Below are 18,226 nucleotides of genomic sequence, written 5' to 3'. Positions count from 1 at the left end.
AGATGTTAGCGGTGAAGTGCATTGAGTATCACCTTGCTGATGTCCGAACAGACGGTGAAGCCATGCCCGGTCCGCAACTCAAACACATTAGGACGAACTCAACGTGATCAACTAAAGATGACTACCAGAGTAGCGTCGCACTGCGTTAGGTCTTTCGTAAGCCACCGCAACTCTGGACAGGCGCCCTCGGCGCCTGTCTCTTAGACAATGTGTCTGCAAGGCTCTCGTCATATCTTGACGGGGTGAGATTTTTTGTCACACGAGAAAGCTTGCTGATAGAGTGGAGGACAAGAAAGCGAGCCAATGCAGCAATGGTATGACATCAGCCAGACGCAAGCCTGCACACCTCAAGGAAACGCCCACACCCCCAGCTGAACCCCCTCTAGTTTCTCTTAGCGGCATTCCAACTCAGATAATCCTTGTCGATACCTGCAAGGCTGTTGGCAACACGAAAAACTACCCACGCCCGAGTGTCGTTGACGACAATGAGATTTGTTTCTCAATTTAGCCCGCTGCATAGAATACCGTATTTGCCCCAATCCTGCAGAAATGGCAAGAGAGATCCCGCTGCCGCTGTCAGGTACAGCACCTTTCGGCGTGCTATGTGCACGAACTGTGCCTGATCGATCAAGCTTCATCCAATCTTTCCGACCCTCCATCGTCGCAAGGCCTGCGGGCTATTGAAGGAAGGTTTGCCATTCCCATTGATCTGAGCCGCTCGGGGCGCTACCTATCCAAACTACTCGCGGGATGCAGGGTTGTCCATGTTCTCCGGGATGGTGCACCTAGGTCAGCTTTGATGGCCCAGGCAAGCCAATCGGGTCCGGCTCAGCTCATCTGCATATGTAGGTCAGAACGCCCTGCTTCCCCTGGCAATCCTGTTTTCGCATTGGCAGGGCCATGATCCGACGCGATATCTTCCCAACGTCATTTCTCTAAAACCCCGATATCTCGCCCTGTTGATTATATATGACCTAGGCACTTACCCTACTCGCCGCGTTCCGTATCTGCCTCCGCTGTATAGTGCCACCGTTCACGCTACCAGTGTCGCGCCTAAATACGCGCGAGGTTGATAATTTGCGGGAACCATGGATCGGTATAGAGCTCCTACTATGGCCTCACCACAGCCTACACCAATGGCCGAAGGCAAAAAGCTCAGAAGGAAGTTGCAGAAGATCGGCAACCCACAACGCTACAGTCTCCCTGTGACTAGCAGCAGTGCCAAGAGTTTCGAGTCCATTGGCTTCATCAAATCCATTTTTGCCCACAGGAGAGTTGAATCAGATAGAGTGATCCCGCCGACTATACCATCGCCTGACTTGGACGACTCTAAATGGACCGACTATCTACGGACAAGCGGATACGTTCCTAACCTTGCCAGTCCACCACTCCCGCAATCCTCTCAAGATACACTCACACCGCCGGCTCATATCATTCCCGAACTCGCCCACCTCAGCATCGGCAATGCGAGATCAACAGGATCCTCAGAAACTCTTTCTTCGGATGGGCCGTCGACCCCTTCGACGTCTTCAGTAGCATCGGCAGTAAGGCGGTACGCAAAGACGCCGGTGACCAGGATAGGCCAACTGGAAGGAGTATCAGTCTGGGAACCTGTCGAGGCGCAGGACATTCTGAGCGCCGAAGCGCTCGCAGAGTCGTACAGAGCCTTGCTGAACTCCCGTTCTTCCTTCATGGAGTCGAGGTATTCCACGCCGATGCAGTCATTCGATGAAGAGCCGCCTCGTTCCATTCCAACACCATACGGCATTCCGGGCGAATTCCCCGTCGAATTCCCCGTCGAAAGGACGATGCACCTCCCGTTTAACCCAAAGACGGAGATGGAGTCGCCAACGTCGTCCGACGGGACGCTGGTCGGGTTCGAGGAGGATGCGATCTACTTTAAACCCGTGTCCTTCTCCCCTGAGCAATCTACCTCACCTTGCCCGATCGTGTTGGAGGAAAACCGGAACGGAGTCAAGTCAGCAACACCCGCGCCGACAGATAATCACAGTATGCAGATCATTTTTGATCTGCTTACGAAGGAGCTATCCTCGGCAGCAAGTGGCAATCGGATCCGACCAAGTGCTGAGACGTCCGCATTGCAGATCTGGATCATGATCGAGGCCTACGAGAAGCTGAGGGAGCAAGTGGACGAGATGGCCCTAGAAGCCTCTCATGCCAACTCCATGCAAGCGATGTTGAGTACGTGGTTACGGGCGTTGTATGCTGTTCACGACCGGATGACGGGGAACGATGGACAGCGCAGTGAGAGTGACTATGGCGATCTGGAACCCGAGGGTTTGGACTGATTTGACGACTTGACGACTTGTAACGCCGTTACGAGATAAGCTGTACGTTTCCTGTGTGTTGGATGAGCTGGCGATGTTAGGAGTTTTGGTTTCATTATACCTGGGTAGCTGGAAGACGGGGCCCATTCAGGATAAGCGAAGGAGTTTCACTGGAATGGGGCGGAAGGGCTTTCACCAAGACGGGTAGCTTTATACCCATTACTCAGCGACTTGATTCTTTATGTATCTCACTAAAAATGATGTTTAATGATAAGACTTACATTTCAAGACCACAAGATGCGCTCTAGACATGTCTTTTACTGGGCTTTCCAAGGCGGTCGAATTCCACGGCATGGTCATGCCAACCTTGCCCTCCGTCAGTGAGGTATCATTGCATGAGTCCAAGAGGAATCTCAGACGCAGACTATCTTCTCTTTTCCATCAGTCGGCGTTTACCAAGAAACCCTGGAAGCGCGCCTGTAAAGACACAGTGTTGTGGAACCTACAGAACTAGGAATTGCCCTTTTTGGCACCAGGACGGTGCAAAGTACAGTGTCTAGACTTTTTCGATACGGCCTCTTTATTCATCTGCCCACTTCGGTGGCCCGTCGCGTCTCCGAACGCGTCGTCCAGGCTCGACTGCCCCAGATTTAATGCCATAGTGACGACCTAAAGCCAGGACCCTGGCAACAACGGCTCGGTGGAGTGACAGCGTCAAGACGGATTATTGCTCCTGCACGCCTCGGCACTTGGTTGTCCGCGTATCCCCTCGAGACAATCACAACATCCATTGGACCAGCTGCCTGCGACTTGACTGACCGCGGCCATCCATCCATCCCAATTCTCTGCCCACGACAGCGGCGACCTGCCGCCGTCCCTGCAAGAAATCATGTCCAGCCGACGCACCCTCCTCTCGAACACGCCCCGCGGCCGCCCGGGCTCAGCCGCCCCGTCGCGGCCCCAACAGCAACACCAGGAACGCGAGACCCAGCTCCCGGCCTACGAGCCGCCGTCGTGCCCGCTTGACGCACAAGCCCGCCGTGCACTATCCGAGCTCAGCACCAACGCAGCCGAGACGCGCAAGTACGGCGAGCAGCTGGCGCGGTCGCTCAAGCTGCTGGGCGAGTCGGTCGCCGAGGTCAACGACCGGCACGCGGACCGGCGGGGGCGCCTGCAGGCGCGGCGCGAGCGCGAGCGCGGCCAGGGCTCGGGCCAGGACGGCGAGAACCACGCCGACAGGACCGAGGCGGACCGCGCGCTCGAGGCCGCCGTCGACGACCTCAGCCGCCGCGTGCCCACGCTGACCAAGCGCAGCGAGGAGGCCGTCCGCGACGTCATCGACTGGGGCGTCGAGCTGCAGGACGGCCGGCAGGCGCTGGCGGACGCGGCGGCGCAGACGACCGAGGAGAGCAAGCGCGCCGAGGAGGTGGCCCAGAGCAACGAGGCCCGGCGGCAGCAGGCGGCGGCCCGCCGGGAGGCGCTCGACGACGGGGACGGGCCGGACGAGGACGACGAGGACGAGGACGAGCCCGTCGAGGTCGCGGGCCCGCGCCGGCTGCTGCGGCAGAACCGCGACCGCCTGGCCGCCGACTACCAGGCAAAGACCATGCACCAGCGCTACGGGCTGAACAACGACTACATCCAGTTCAAGAGGCTGTGGCACGACGCGGTGCACGGGCAGGACGGGAAGCCGCTGCCGGACGCGTCGCGCTGGTTCGGCGGCGCCGACGGGGAGGAGGACGCAGATGAAGACGAGGACGAGGACCTCATTGTCGCGGGCGAAAAGAAGGATCTCAAGTGCCCGCTCTCGCTCGTCATGATGACGGAGCCCTACACGTCGGCCAGGTGCAACCACACGTTCGAGAAGACGGCCATCATGGAGTTCCTGAGCAACAAGCCCGGCCGGCGGGCACAGTGTCCGCAGACGGGGTGCAGTCAGGTACGTTCTCGGAACACTAAATCCATGCTGCTATCTCCCACCACGCGAGGAAAACATCACTGACATTAGGAACTTGCAGGAGGTGTCCGTTAAAGACTTTACCCTCGATCAGTACATGCTCCGCAAGATCAAGCGCGCGCAGGAGGACGAGGACCAAGATAATGACGACGACGACGACGACGATGATGCTATGAACAGGACTGACATCAGTATGCGCCCCACGTCCCAGCGCAATGTCAAGCGGGAGCGCCGGCGCGACGAGGAGATAGAAAACGATGACGAGGAAGACGAGGACATGGACGATGAGGTGTGAATAACCACTACAGCCATGTGAGATACGCATTCATCCAGGCTTGGAGATCAAGTCAGGCGCAGTACGAGATCGGGCGGCATTGGAAAAGGTCCCGAGGAGCCGTTTCGCATGTGCGTGGCAGAGGTACAGCACTACCGATTGGAAGGTAATGGAAGTACCTTGGTAGAGCAGATCACGCCCGTCCAGACTGTAAGAAACAGCTGGGATCCACCGCTGCACGTCCAGCCGTGACACCTTCGGGTTGCTCTGTTTACTGCACATTCCTGAGAAGGACAGCCTATGAGTAGGCCAAGACCTTGATACAGAACGAGCCTGACGCGGTCTATGGCGTTTTACCACCTGACGCTTACGTTGGACAACTTCCCGGTTCACAAATACAAGGGATAGTTTGTTATTAAGTGTATTATATTGTATGCCAGATATGCCTAAGACTCATTGTTGTCTTTCAAAGTCTGTGTGTGTTGTATGTGCCGATGTATGTCGTCAGAGTAGGGAAGGGTATCAGAGCGGGAGGACCGAAGAACACCGAAACACACAATCTTTCGAATAATGGAAGAAAATCCAACCCCAGCTCCGGGAAATGCTAACTATTAGAAAGAAGTACTGGGAATAACTCAACCGCCTTCGAACGCGAATGCTAAATGCAGAGCAGAGCAGAGCGGCGAGAGGGAACAAGGGGTCTAGCTCATGAGAGAGGCGGACTAGAACGGGAGGTCTGCCACCAACTAAGCGGCGTTTGTAGACCGGCGCCAGATCATGAATGCGGCGACTCCAGCGCACAATGTCGCCCCGACAGCTATGTAAAGGCTTGATCTGTCGGGCGGCGGCTCCTCGTTCTTGGGGAAAGCCGTGCTCGGGTTTGTGGCCGCCTCGGCGAGGGCCACGAAGAACTCGCTGATGCTGTTCCACGTCACGCTCACATGCAGCGGGGAGCTCATCATAAGGCTCGATGTATATTGGTCCGGCTGCAGCTCGCTGCGCTGTGTGGCCTTATCCTTGTCGGCCTTGAGAGCGGTGTAGATCGCGGGCAACTCGTCCAGGTGTGGGAAGCGCTGCCTCAGGTCCACGATGTGCGAGAACGAGTCCGGATCCGTGGAGTCGTAAGCGTAGCAGATCAAATCGCAGGCGTCCAGCTTCGCGCGGTTCTCCAGGATGGCTGGCTCGAGCTCGCCCAGCTCCTCCAGGATCAGATAGCACTGTTTGCCGCCAGGAAGCTCGACACTATTCACAGCCCTACGAGGCTTGATTGTGGGGTGGTAGAGGCTGTCAAAGGGCCGGCTCAAGAAAGAGTCTAGCAAAGAAGACTTCCCTGCTCCTCCCGCGCCGACGATATAGCAAAGCACGACGTTTCGCTCGACCCGGCCAGGTCGGTTTCTCCTCTTCCGCGGTTTGGTAATCTTTAGGGCCGAGGTCAGGGGATCCCTGACACCTGACGGCTCGTACCCGAGGTATGCTAGGTACTCGATGGTGGTCTTGGGCTCTTGGAAGGTCGTCATGCTCCACTGGGCGAGCCATCCCTGAAGTGTGACATAACCGGCCTCGTTGCGCACCGTCGACGACGGAAAAGACGACTCGATCCAAGATTGCGGCAGGCCGGGTGTCGGTGCGAAGAGGGCCGTCAGCTCTCGATCGTTCAAGCCACCGTCGTTGTCCTTGTCGAAGAGCAGGAACAGATCGACGAAGAACCGGTAGCCAGCTGGACTCAGCTCGGCCGAGGCGTACTCGGGGACTTCGAATTTGGGGTGTATGAAACCGTCCTCGAGACTCAAGCTGTCTGTATAGTGATACTTGCGCAGGATCACCCATATGGTCTCGTGCCGCCCCTTCTCGGCGTAGAACTTGTTCAGCTGCAAGAAACCCTTCATGTCAATTCCATGCGCAGCGTTGTAACCTCGAATGGAGGCTTGGAGTGACAGCTTGATATTCTGGAGATCCTCGTAAGCTAGAGGCTTCTCGAAACACTTGGCCTGAAACTGGTGCATCTCCTCGTCGTTGAGGTAGCCGTCTTGGTCCTTGTCGCACAGATAGAATATCCTCTTCAGCGCCGACACACAGGCGGGCTTCAAGTCCCCTTCCTTGTGGTCGTACAGGGGCGCAATCGGGTGGGTGACGGCCTTCTGACACAGGAAGAAGGTCTCGTTTACGTTGCTGTGCTCCCTGGCACTGGCGCGTATGCAGGAGTCGATCTCCCTGAACTCGGTCATGACGGGAAGCATCTCCTCCTCGACGACCTGCGGGGTGGTGCTGTCGCGGACGAGATCGGACTTGTTGGCGCACAGCACGACGGGCACGTTGACGCCGAGGGAGCGGAAGTAGGGCATCCAGAACAGGGCGACCCGCTCATAGCTGTAGTGGTCGCTGTAGACGAGAAGGATGACGTTGGACTTTCGGATCTCCTTGCGCAGGACGGTACGGTCTTGGGGCCGGGCCGAGGTGTCGACGATGCTGGTGGTGACATTCTCGGGAGTGCTGATGCTCGGAGGGATGGTGATCTGGGGCAGGACGGACTGGATCTTGTTGCTAACGAAGACATCCTTGACGAGGGATGCGATCAGGCTCGACTTGCCGGTGCCCTCGTCCCCGCAGACGCAGACGCGCACTGGCTGAGCTGTTAGCCGGGCACAGATGGCATGATGGAAGGGTGAAGGGGGAAGGGAGCCCCAGGAAGGGTTGGGTCGGGCAGAGGGATCGTACCGGTAGTCATGGCAGCAGGGGAGGGAGGAAGCTATATGGGGCGGACTACTCTGAGATTTTCATGCCCCTATCACAATGCCATGCTCTCGCGCTGCGCTTCGGGTGACTACAGAAAGGACAGACCGACAGAGGGACTGACCGACCGGCCGGCTGAGGTCGGGAGGAGCGGGAGAGGAGCGGTGGCAGAGGCGGGCGCGAGGTGTGGATGGTATCGGAGCTGGACAGCGATTGGCGGCCCAAGACCAAGACAGCTCGCTAGCTGTCGTTGTGTTGCAGGACAAAGAAACGGCACAACCTTGGGCTCTGCTGCAGCTCGCTCAGAGTCTGGTGGGTAAGGTGCCAGTCGGCATCGTATGTTTAATTGGCTGCCATCTCCTGGTGGTTTGGAGAGTTGCATCGGCGTCGGGATGCCACTTTGACTGATGGACGTGGCCGAGTGGATTTTCCGACGAGCGCTGCAGGCGGTACCACCCACAGCACCTTGCCAGCTTGCCCACCCCAGAGCACCTCAGAGCACCTCAGAGCACCCCAATAGGGCACCGCGACAGGCGCTATTGGCACTATTGGCGGGCTGGACCAGTTTTAGCCGGCTGCTCACCTGAATGGGACGACACTCACAATCTCCCACCGCCCACGGAACAGAGACGACGGGAAAATGTGGCCAGTGATGAGTCTGTTCAAGTGGTCGCGTCTGTGCGTGTCTTGTAGGAAAGCCAGCAGTGTCATAGCTTCCCCGAGCTCACAGGCAGGGCTGTGTTGCCCACAACGGCTGATTATACTACGTAGACGGCTGGAGATACTGGACGTAACCTGACCAGGTATAGGACGGCGCATAATAGCCACCAGACAAGTCAACTAAGTTAACACTCTGCCCGCATGAACTCAACGCACCCCCGACACGCGCAGCGTCCAATGAGTTAGCTGTCCACTCAGCTGTCGCTCTGCCTTCCCAATGGCCTGGGCTCGGGTTCGTCAGCAGCTGCCCTCCCTTGGGCTCTCCCTGGCTCTCCCTGGCTCTCCCCTCATCCCACGCAACCAAAGGGACCACCCCGACCCGTTACCCCACACTCAGCGATCCCAGGCGAACGTCTACCCCCTGTTCGGACCCAATGGCAGCGAGCGCTTCTCCTCCCCCGAACCCCCGGCCCTCCAGCCCTCCCAAACGTGAGGGAGCAGGGGACCTGGACCGACCTTCCAACCGACCTTCCAACCTCGAGCGTGAATCCTTCCGTGCAGACGCTGTGATACACGTGCCGCCTCCTCTTCTCCTAGCCGTCCGCAACCTTGGAACTCTCTCGACTCTGGCCCCTCGACCTCCAGGTGAACCACCAGAGCGTTGTCTATACCGAAGAACTATACCACGGGAGCCGTACCAAGCAGCCCGAGATCCCCGCGCCCTTACGTAGGCCACAACCCAGCAGATCTTAGCAAGCCGCGTGCGCCGTCCCCGACGTGCATGGCCGACGAGTAAGGCCAGACGGCGCGTACTAGGCTGGGACGTAATCCTGCGAGCGACAACAAGTCCTGCGGTTTCAGTACGCTCTGCAGTGTCAATTGGTCCTTGCGCACATCATGTTGTAGGTGCCCCCCCGTCCACAGCTTGTTTTGGGCATGCGACAGGCGCTGACAGGTTTGCGACAGCGTGCTGCCGCCTCCCCCGCGTTACCCAACGCAGGCCGCATACAATGCCGCCGTCGCTGCTGGCCACGCGACTCCTCTGATCGAGACCAACAACATCTTGTCCAACCCCGAGGACTCCTTCCAGGCCGGCGAGGGCACCTACGTCCTCAAGGAGGACCTACATCTGGCCACACCGCCGCCGCACCCCTCCGAGGCGCCCATCCTGAACCCGAATCCCTTGGCGACGCTCCCTCAACCCGCCACGGCCGGCACACGCATATCGCTGATCACTCTCGACGACAAAGCGCCGCCCCCGGCGTTTTACCGCCTCACCTCGGCCACCACCCTCTCCGCAAGCATCGCCGAGCACCCCGGCGAGGATCGGTTATCCCACGATGCCAAGCTAAGCAGCGATGGCGAGGGCCGAGGTACGTCCATCAGCGACGGGCCGACGTCGTTGACGGCAGTCTCGGCGCCTGCGTTCGGGGAGGGCAACAGCCTGTTGGCACCGGAGAAGACCAAGGACCTGAACAAGCGACGGAAACCCAAGAACAATATGACCAAGAGTAACTCCTCTTTCATATCGCGCGTCATCATCAACGAAGCCGTATCCAAGAAATTGCTGGACCGGCCGGGGGATGGGGTGTTCGCGTTCGCCAACATCAACCGCGCCTTCCAGTGGCTAGACCTGTCTTCGCCCTCGAAAGCCGATTACTTAACCAAGATTCTCTTCACCAAAGCACACTGCCTGAGCCACGATGTCAACCTGGTGACCAAGGGGCCAGGGCATCTGGACGTCGTCATGGGCTTCTCAACTGGTGAGATTATCTGGTGGGAGCCCATGTCGCAGAGATATACGAGGTTGAATAAGAATGTAAGATCTAAATCACCCCTTATTCCAGCTGTCTTCGAGAAGTCTGCCGCTAACCGCCTCTTGCTAGGGCGTGATCAACAAAACCCCAGTCTCGCAGATTCGTTGGATACCCGGGGCCGAAAACCTTTTCTTGGCAGCACATATGGATGGTGCGCTGGTAGTATACGACAAAGAGAAAGAAGATGCAATTTTCAACCCTGACGAGGAGAAGCCTGAGGGCGAGGCCGAACCCAGGACTGAATTCTCAAAGGCCATCCAAGTCGTCAAGTCGATACACTCCAAGAACCAAAAGGTGAATCCCGTTGCCATCTGGAAGCTCTCCAACCAGCGGATAAATGCATTTGCTTTCTCGCCGGACAATAGACACCTGGCCGTAGTCTCTGAGGATGGAACACTTCGCATCATAGACTACCTCAACGAGAAGTGAGTGCTCTTACTAGTCGAGAGGTGACAGATCGGACACTGACATTACGGTTGCAGGCTCCTGAGTTTATTCTCTGCATACTACGGTGGTTTTATCTGCGTCTGCTGGTCTCCCGATGGCAAGTACGTCCTGACGGGCGGCCAGGACGACCTGATTTCGATCTGGTGTCCCTCAGAGAACGCCATCATAGCGCGCTGTCAAGGACACCAATCGTGGGTGACCGCCGTGGCCTTTGACCCGTGGAGATGTGATGAGCGAAATTACCGCTTTGGCAGTGTAGGCGAGGACTGCCGGCTCTGTCTCTGGGATTTCAACGTAGGAATGTTGCACACCCCCAAAGCTGTACGTTACCCCCTGTCGACGCCCCAACCGCATACAAGCTGACCCCTTCCCCATAGGCTTCTGTCCGTCATCGCGGTTCCATCTCATCGCGCGTGCCTGGCCTCCATCGCGCCGAGACACAGAATACCTCCATCAGCAGGCTGCGCTCCAATTCGGCCGTGTCGACCGCAGACGACGATGAGGAGGAGACTATCAGCTACCCGGTGGAGCCGCGCTCTAGGATCCCGATCCTGCCCCCCGTGCTCATGAAGAAGGCCGATAAGGACCCGCTCTGCTGGGTGAAGTTTACGGAGGATGCCATCATGACGAGTTGCAAGTCTGGCCACCTGCGGACATGGAATAGGCCCGCGGATAACACGGCTTCATGATGACGGGCGCCATCTTTCTGTGTATAGACTCGGGTGCCGTGGTTCCAGTCCTCATGATAGGCTTGGCGCTACGATGCACGGCATCTTGTGCCGTGGGCGCGTGTATAGCCCAGCTACCAGACTTGGCGTAATGGTAATCAACTCGGCAATTCTGAGCCAGCGCTCGCCAGAACCTTGTGTTGTGTGCTCATAGCTTAGGTGAAACTGTATTACTAGTATGTCAGCAGAGAGCGATGCAGCTAGAGCTGTGACTACCAGATAGAGTTCAGCCCTATAATCAACTGTTATCTTGAGTGTCTCTCAATGCTCTGTTGCCAACTGAACTCGGAAGAGCTCGATAATCGTTGGACGAAACACCCGTCCCTCGTTGCCGGCTTCGTGTGCTTGCTGTCTGGCTTTCATAGTACTAGTAGCAACAGCACCGTGAGAGCTGCGGGAAGCAGCACGAAAGAACCCTTGCGTTTGTCCCAGCGCTGGTAAGGTACTGGATGGGAACTCCAACATGTCAACGCGCCGGTTACGTGTAAGTAATAGGCATGCGGTCTTGATTTTTAGTTATGATCAGAAACCACACACAGGATCGGACCCCAAGGACCAGCCCATCGATCAAAGAGATGGCGATCTTCTCTCTCCTGTGATCACCGCAAGACCCACGACAACGGCCCTATTCTGAGACCGCAGCAAGCAGCCAAAGAAATGTAACTATGGAATGGTACGTTTGCAGCCCCGTAGCGGTTCGGTAGTTCGTAGGTAGTAGTTACCACGTCTGGGCTATGGCCCCCTTCCCCTTTCCGGTCGCCAACCACCAATAATCTGGGACCTCTACATCTCCTCACCCGTACATTGCTACATTCTTTAACTTACCCAACGAATGGTCGTTGTTATTAGTCACCGGGCCTAGTCATCCGTGTCGGCACTAGGACGCCAGAGAACCCAAAAAACCCAGATCGATCGTCGGACAATATGCACTGGACCTGTGACACGGCCGCTAACGGAGTCGGCCCGGAAAGGGCGAGCTTGTTGGCGCTATAGGTACGTATCGCCCATGGCATCATCACGAACTTGTCTTAGTGGACTGAGCGTGTTGGGGAGGAACGGGGCACGGTTGGTTTGCATATGATACAAATGTCTGGGCTTCAGACATGTAGGGGAAAGGTTCAACATCGCGAAGTGGGAACGTCTGGGCCGCGAGCCGCACTAGCACGCAGACACCCAACCCAACGCCAGGATCGTGCGTGATGCTGCTTTTGTCGGCGGTCAGCACTGATTAGCCGCGTAACATATCGTCAAATTCTTGACTCTAGCAGGTGCCAGCTTAAGAGTGTCACGTCTGTGTAGGCCCTGCCTCAGCAATAGAGTCCTCGACGGAACAACGCTGCCTGGCAGGTTATCTGAAGGATTCAGCCACCAGTACAGCTACAGTATCAACTACGTAGTCCCAGCAGATTTGTGCTCAACGGTGGTGGATCATGACGGGTAGCAAGACGATAAGAGCCACCGGAAATAGCACGTGAAGAGTTGGCCATACGGTCTAGGCCCCGAGGCCTATTGTGTTTCCAAAGGCGGTGATCACGGACGCGTAGACCCATATGTTCCTGCATTCGGGAAGAGCCTCACCGGAGCAATTTTCCTGGGTCAAATTTTTTTGCTATCATTTCTTTTCGTCCTCCTCTTTCGATTCGGCCCTACAAAGCCGAGGGCAAACGAATCAAATCATGACGAACCGGCTGTTCAGGCCCCCTAACTTGCCTGTGGAATTTTCTGCTCGCAGATCACGGTGATCTTCGAGGGCTTTGTTCAATGGGCCAGTGGATTCCCAAAGGGAGGGGCAGAGCGCTGTACATAGTAATACGCAGCTATAAGCCCAAAGCGTGGGCTACGTGGATAAGCTGAAGGCCGGCAGTCAAAATCTTTGAACGGTCCGATATCAGTTTTCTCGCGGTGGATCTCCCTCGCGGGCGGGTCCACCCAGCAGTGGTCTGGAATTTCTAGAATGCTTGGTCTCGCAGGGTGAGGTTGAAACGGGCAAGATGGGTCTCCGTCGTGAAGCTCCACCGGCCCTTGGTTTCAAGGCTGACCCTGCCCGAGCTATCTCGGGAAAAACCGCGGCCTTACACCGTCTTTTGGCATTGGGAACGTTATCATTCGGGTGAATCATCCATAATAATCAGGAGCCAATGGACTGTAGGATTTGAGGGTTGTCTTCCTTTTGATGTGGGTGATAGTTATTACTTTTCTGGTCTGTATCCCGCTGAGCTCAAGCCTCGGGTAGAAAAATTAGGAATGCCGAGAGTTGATGTTCCCTGCTCGCCTACCTTTCTTGCCAGCCCGCGCGTGGGATGTGTTCTGACTTGTCGTCATGATAAATCCCTTATCAGCTGTAGGTGATGTCAAAAGCCTGTCAAAGGATTTTCTTTTGGATAGTGGACCCCTGATCGGTGGTGGTCAAGAGCCCAAGACCCTAGAGACGGGCTTGTCACGGAAACGTGCAGCACTAACAAGTTACCGGTAATCGGGTCTTCCAGCCCTGCTAGTGCCCTCTGGCTGTGGCTTGCCACCGAGTGCTTGACCCCCTGGCTAGCTGCGATACCTTATCTCTGGCAAATTTCTACGGCTCAATTACGGCCGCCCAGCGTCGACCAGGCAAGCCAGGCTTTAAACCGGCCTTGTTGTGGCTCTGTGGATATCGCTAATGGGTACGAGCAGTTGACTGTGGATATTCGGCCGGCCGTCTTTTGACGACTGATCGGGTCCAGTGCCAACCTGCAGCGAGAGTGATACACAGGGGGGATATCCGATGCAGAACTAATGCGCACTGAAGACGGGAATCAAGAGTTGCTTCCTGGATTCCTGGAGCTCTCGAGCTTGATGGAGACGTAGCAGTTACAGTACCGCCGAATGCTCCCGTCGCGGGGTTCGCATGAGAAATCGTATTATAGTATCGTTCGACCAATCGACAAAGTCGCAACCGGTAGGCAGCGACGGCTCGCTGTAGGAATGTAACGCCGTGTCTCTATAGAGCTGGCTAACTTTGTTCCGGATCTTGGGACCCGATTCTGGCTGAGCTGAGTCTCGGTCGATTGATGCATACCAGCTTCATGCAAAGAGGGAGGGGTCCTGGATCGACCCCGTCTCGCATTATCGGTGGGTTGATTCCCCGAACGCAATGGTGGGAGCTGTCACACAAACCTATCCGAGGCCCGATTTGGACTGTTTGAGATGGCCATCAATTTTGTTTCACGAGACTGGCGCTGTCCGACTGCGGAAGCTGGACGACTGGTCATTAAACCTTCAATTTATTAGCGATGGAAGCGATCCAGAAAATGAGAATGCCCGAGCCTTAAGAGCATATCCCTGCAAGCTCCCGTCTCTGAGTTCCCCACCACAAAGTCGATCGCTGCATGGGTTCGACGCGACATCAGTTGGACACTGATCGTATGACCATCAAGTGGTTCGCATGCAATAAGGCCAACAAATCTGCAAAAAGAATATCCGTAGTTGCGCACCAAGAGGCGTATAGTAGGCGGTCAAGCCAAGAAGGACGAGTATCGTAAGATGAGTGAAGCTGGCAGTTGGTTCCGGGTGTGGTTATTGTCTGCGCTGTGTCTGCGCCGCATGTATTCCACCCACACTGAAGTCTCACGTGGGATCGTACTCTCTTCAATGGTGTGCAGCTACTGGCGCGAGCTTATCGGCCAGCTCGAGTATACTGAGGCGGCGCCGGTTGTTGGACATAGCCTCGGGTCTGTCCAAGTTACATAGTAAGACAAGAAGGCAGGCTGTCGTTCACCACGAGCTGAAGTTTAGTGTGGTTCGTCGTGTCCGGTGTCATTAATGATGTATTGGACGTATATAGAGTTGGAGCATGTGAGTGTGCATGCAGGGCCAAACTCTCCCGTCCGCCGGAGGCCGTCTATCGCGATTGCATATTGCACTGCATGGTGTGTATGCATTGGGAGCCTAGGCGGCTCTGTAGGCTGAGGTGCTGGCTGATTCAGGGCAACGGTGTACACGATTCGTTCCACACGTGGCTTGCCTGCGGCGTTGGGTTGCTACCCAGACTCACGAGGCGTCCGTCAGCAGAGTTACGTTCTATTTTGGTCGCAGCACCCTTGTTGCTCTCTCTCTCTCTCTTTCTCTCCCTCCCTTCCCTCTCTCATTGACCACTGTAAACCCATCGTTGTAGAGGCGTCATGTGCATTCGCAACACTCAACCAGATAACAAACTCGTGCCGGCTAGGGCAACCGAGACAGGAAACTCATGGTAAGTGCCTGGTGTTGGCCGTGGGCAGTGCCAGACGCTTGATGGGGCCCGCGAGTCACGCCATGGCAAGGGTTCTTCGGCGTCCGTCCCCCTTGCTTGAGGTCGTCCCCCCCCTGGCCGCACGCGCTGGACCAAGAGTGCTTGACTTGACTTGGTGGACTACCACATGCGTCTCCACCAGATTGGGCTTTCCCGTTAGCGTGGGCGATACTTCCGTCTCGCGACCATGATCCCAGCCAAATGACATTGGACGGAGGGGCCGTTTGCGACGGGGACCGTGGCGGCGAAAAAAGATCGCTCACCTTTTTGCACGCAGCCCGTCATCCGGCGCAATTCAGGGTTCAATGCTCCAGCCTGGCTTGGCCCGTCTGCTGTAGATAAAACTATTGTGGTCCCACTCAGAGCTCACCCGTGTCTTTTCTTGTCGTTTTTCTGGTCTCCTTGCCTCTGCTGTAGAGAATCTCGCTCAGCGCGCCTCATGATAATCTGCTTTCGTGATCTTTCACATTCGGGACTTGCGCTGATCAAGTAATTAGCGCAACCTGCCACAGCAGTTGCGCAGCACTGTCCTCTTATTGTTGCTCGAGCTTACAGCTTGAGCTGCAAACCCGAAAATGCCCTCGTTCAACCCGTTCGGGGCCGGGCATCGCAACGCCTGTACACTATTTGAGATCCGGTGGGTTGGCTGTCTAAGTGACGTAAAGTGGCCCGGTGACTAACCACCTCGATCCGCAGGCTGGAGAACGACTTCATCGTATTCCGAGGCAATGACCACGAAGCCTCCGGGCAGCTCCTGAAAGGTGTTGTCGTACTTTGCCTCAAGGAACCCCTGCGCGTGGAGGATGTTCACCTTCGTCTCGTTGGCAATTGCCGAGTCGCTTGGATCGAGTCCAAACAGACTCCCACCGGTATCCACAATCAAAAGGTCGACAGAACCACGACCGTGTTGAAGCACAACTGGTCACCCTTCGTCGGCGGGCCCCAGTCCCACGGCGTCACATTGTCTGCCGGCAACTACGAATGGCCCTTCGAACTCATGCTACCTGGGGATACCGCAGAAAGTGTCGAAGGCCTATATCAGACAAGTATCAGCTACCACTTGAAAGCGACTGTATCCCGGGGCAAGCTTGCCAAGAACCCCCACGCCTACAAACGACTGAGAATTATCCGCACGCTGGACCCTACCGCCCTGGAATTCAACCATGCCATGAGCGTCGAGAACATCTGGCCGAACAAGATCGAGTACTCAGTTGTCATCCCCCAGAAGGCTATAGTCTTCGGAAGCGCAGTTCCCCTCGACATGAGATTCACTCCACTATTGAAAGGCCTGGATATGGGCGATATCACAGTCAAGCTACTCGAGATTCAGGAATTCAGCGTTGCCGGACAGAATAGCACGTCGAGGACTCATAAGACCGAACGTGAGGTCTGCTCATGGACATTTGGGGTCAACAGAGAGCAAAACTGGCAGGATAACATTGAAGAAACAGGACAGGATGGCTGGACCGTCACCAAGGAGTTGCCCCTTCCGAAGAAGTTGGCAAAGTGCTTGCAGGACTGTTCACTACACGGCATCAAGATTCGCCACAAGGTCAAGTTGACTGTGGCCCTCAAGAATCCTGATGGCCATGTTTCCGAGGTATGCTCCATCTGACAACGCACGTAGTCATGCGAAGCTAACTAGCGAACCAGCTGCGAGCAACTCTACCGGTGACCATCTTCATCTCGCCGAATATGCCCCTGGATGATGAAGGCAACTTGATTTCTCAGGACACGACGGGGTCGTCGAGCGAGAGGACCACGGCCGACGCAGAAAACACCAACATGGCGCCGCCCGGCTATGGAATGCACGTTCTGGATCAACTATACGACGACGTCGACACGAGCGGTGTCATGACGCCGGCTGGGCTGCAGAGTGGGTTTGCTAGTCCCTTCTACGCCCAGTCCCGTGCCGGATCATCAGAAAACTTGGGTGCCCTGGCCACCGGCGCAATCACGCCGGCGGCACTCAGTTCGAGACTGCAAAATGTGTCGCTGGATCCATCTCACAGAAACACGTCGTTTACGTCCGTGGGATCACACTCCCCATCGGGCGCCGCGACTCCGTTCCTGCAAGTACATGATGGCGACCACACGGCAGAATCTTCGCAACCCCAGTCAGCCGAGTTGTCACGTCAAACTAGTGCAGAGGATCACTCGGGTAATGCGTCGGGGCACAGCACGCCCCCGGAGCATGTGGACAATCTCGATCTGGAACAGTTGAGCAAGGTCCCAAGTTACACGACAGCGACGAGAGCCCCTCTGCCGAGGACACAGAGTTTCACAGGCGTGATGGCACTCCCCGACTACAACACAGTAATGAGTGCGCCATCATCGCCAACGCGCACCCCGGTCCAAGATCCTCTGGCTACGATCGTGGAAGGTGCTCACGCCGACTCGCCTGAATCCACACCCGAGAGCGAATCGAGAACGCATTCAAGAAGCACTTCGTTGCTCAGACGAAACCACTCTTCCCTGGGGTTCAGCTTTCTACATCACTCGAGCCCTGGCCATGGAGATAACGAACGGAGGATACGGCTCATGCAGCAGAGGGGCACGCACACGTGATTTCTCCCTCGCCAGTTTGCTCTCCTCAAAGGAGATATGATTCTGTGTATCAGATTCACTGCATTGCATAGCTGCCAGAACACGAAATGGTGGCAGATGGCGTTTGGTTACTTTTTATTTTTATTTTTATTATTTTGACTTACAACTGGGTTCCAACAGCACTAGATGGGCGGCGTTTTGGACACTAGTCTCACCAGCATAATCAGATAGAAGGCGTCTGGGCACAGCGACGACGTGGTGGTGTTTTCGAGTCGAGTTGGACCGGGCATTGATTGCTCGGCACCTGTTGCTTTCAACGATACATATACCCCATACGTTTAGAAGAGCATAGACACAGCGAACGGCGCTGAGAGATGCGCTTATTTCCCAACTCCAACAATTTGCCGGGCTTATGATTGAATGTGATCAGATGGTGCGGAATAAAGTCTAACAAAGCATCGCCGACGATGGTGGTGTTGCGCTTGCGCTATCGCGCCGTGGCGCACCGAGAATG

The 18,226-nt window shown here is 56.2% G+C and overlaps 5 protein-coding genes across 5 annotated transcripts; 4 read left to right on the top strand and 1 right to left on the bottom strand.

The window, feature by feature from the left end:
• Nucleotides 1–1,088: 1,088 nt before the first annotated feature.
• JN550_004099 (uncharacterized protein) lies at nt 1,089–2,309 on the top strand (the record flags this gene model as incomplete). Its single annotated transcript, XM_049315577.1, has 1 exon — nt 1,089–2,309. One exon carries the CDS (start codon nt 1,089–1,091, stop codon nt 2,307–2,309), a length of 1,221 nt encoding a protein of 406 aa, XP_049174121.1.
• Nucleotides 2,310–3,177: 868 nt separating this feature from the next.
• On the top strand, nt 3,178–4,771 carry JN550_004098 (uncharacterized protein; the record flags this gene model as incomplete). Its single annotated transcript, XM_049315576.1, has 3 exons — nt 3,178–4,227; nt 4,307–4,436; nt 4,593–4,771. 3 exons carry the CDS (start codon nt 3,178–3,180, stop codon nt 4,769–4,771), a joined length of 1,359 nt encoding a protein of 452 aa, XP_049174120.1.
• Nucleotides 4,772–5,265: 494 nt separating this feature from the next.
• On the bottom strand, nt 5,266–7,244 carry JN550_004097 (uncharacterized protein; the record flags this gene model as incomplete). Its single annotated transcript, XM_049315575.1, has 2 exons — nt 5,266–7,139; nt 7,235–7,244. 2 exons carry the CDS (start codon nt 7,242–7,244, stop codon nt 5,266–5,268), a joined length of 1,884 nt encoding a protein of 627 aa, XP_049174119.1.
• Nucleotides 7,245–8,343: 1,099 nt separating this feature from the next.
• On the top strand, nt 8,344–10,862 carry JN550_004096 (uncharacterized protein; the record flags this gene model as incomplete). The annotated part of the gene is made up of 5 exons (XM_049315574.1): nt 8,344–8,636; nt 8,876–9,728; nt 9,796–10,151; nt 10,209–10,494; nt 10,551–10,862. The coding sequence occupies 5 exons, from the start codon at nt 8,344–8,346 to the stop codon at nt 10,860–10,862; spliced, it is 2,100 nt and encodes a 699-aa protein (XP_049174118.1).
• A 4,878-nt stretch (nt 10,863–15,740) lies between these two features.
• On the top strand, nt 15,741–17,733 carry JN550_004095 (uncharacterized protein; the record flags this gene model as incomplete). Its single annotated transcript, XM_049315573.1, has 3 exons — nt 15,741–15,802; nt 15,862–16,765; nt 16,819–17,733. The coding sequence occupies 3 exons, from the start codon at nt 15,741–15,743 to the stop codon at nt 17,731–17,733; spliced, it is 1,881 nt and encodes a 626-aa protein (XP_049174117.1).
• Nucleotides 17,734–18,226: the final 493 nt, after the last annotated feature.

The sequence above is a fragment of the Neoarthrinium moseri genome (genome assembly GCF_022829205.1).
Source record: "Neoarthrinium moseri strain CBS 164.80 chromosome Unknown scaffold10_Wmoseri_CBS_16480, whole genome shotgun sequence".
NCBI classification, from domain to species: domain Eukaryota; kingdom Fungi; phylum Ascomycota; class Sordariomycetes; order Amphisphaeriales; family Apiosporaceae; genus Neoarthrinium; species Neoarthrinium moseri.
The sequence above is the reverse complement of the archived record's forward strand: the minus strand, read 5'-3'. Positions and strand labels throughout refer to the sequence as shown.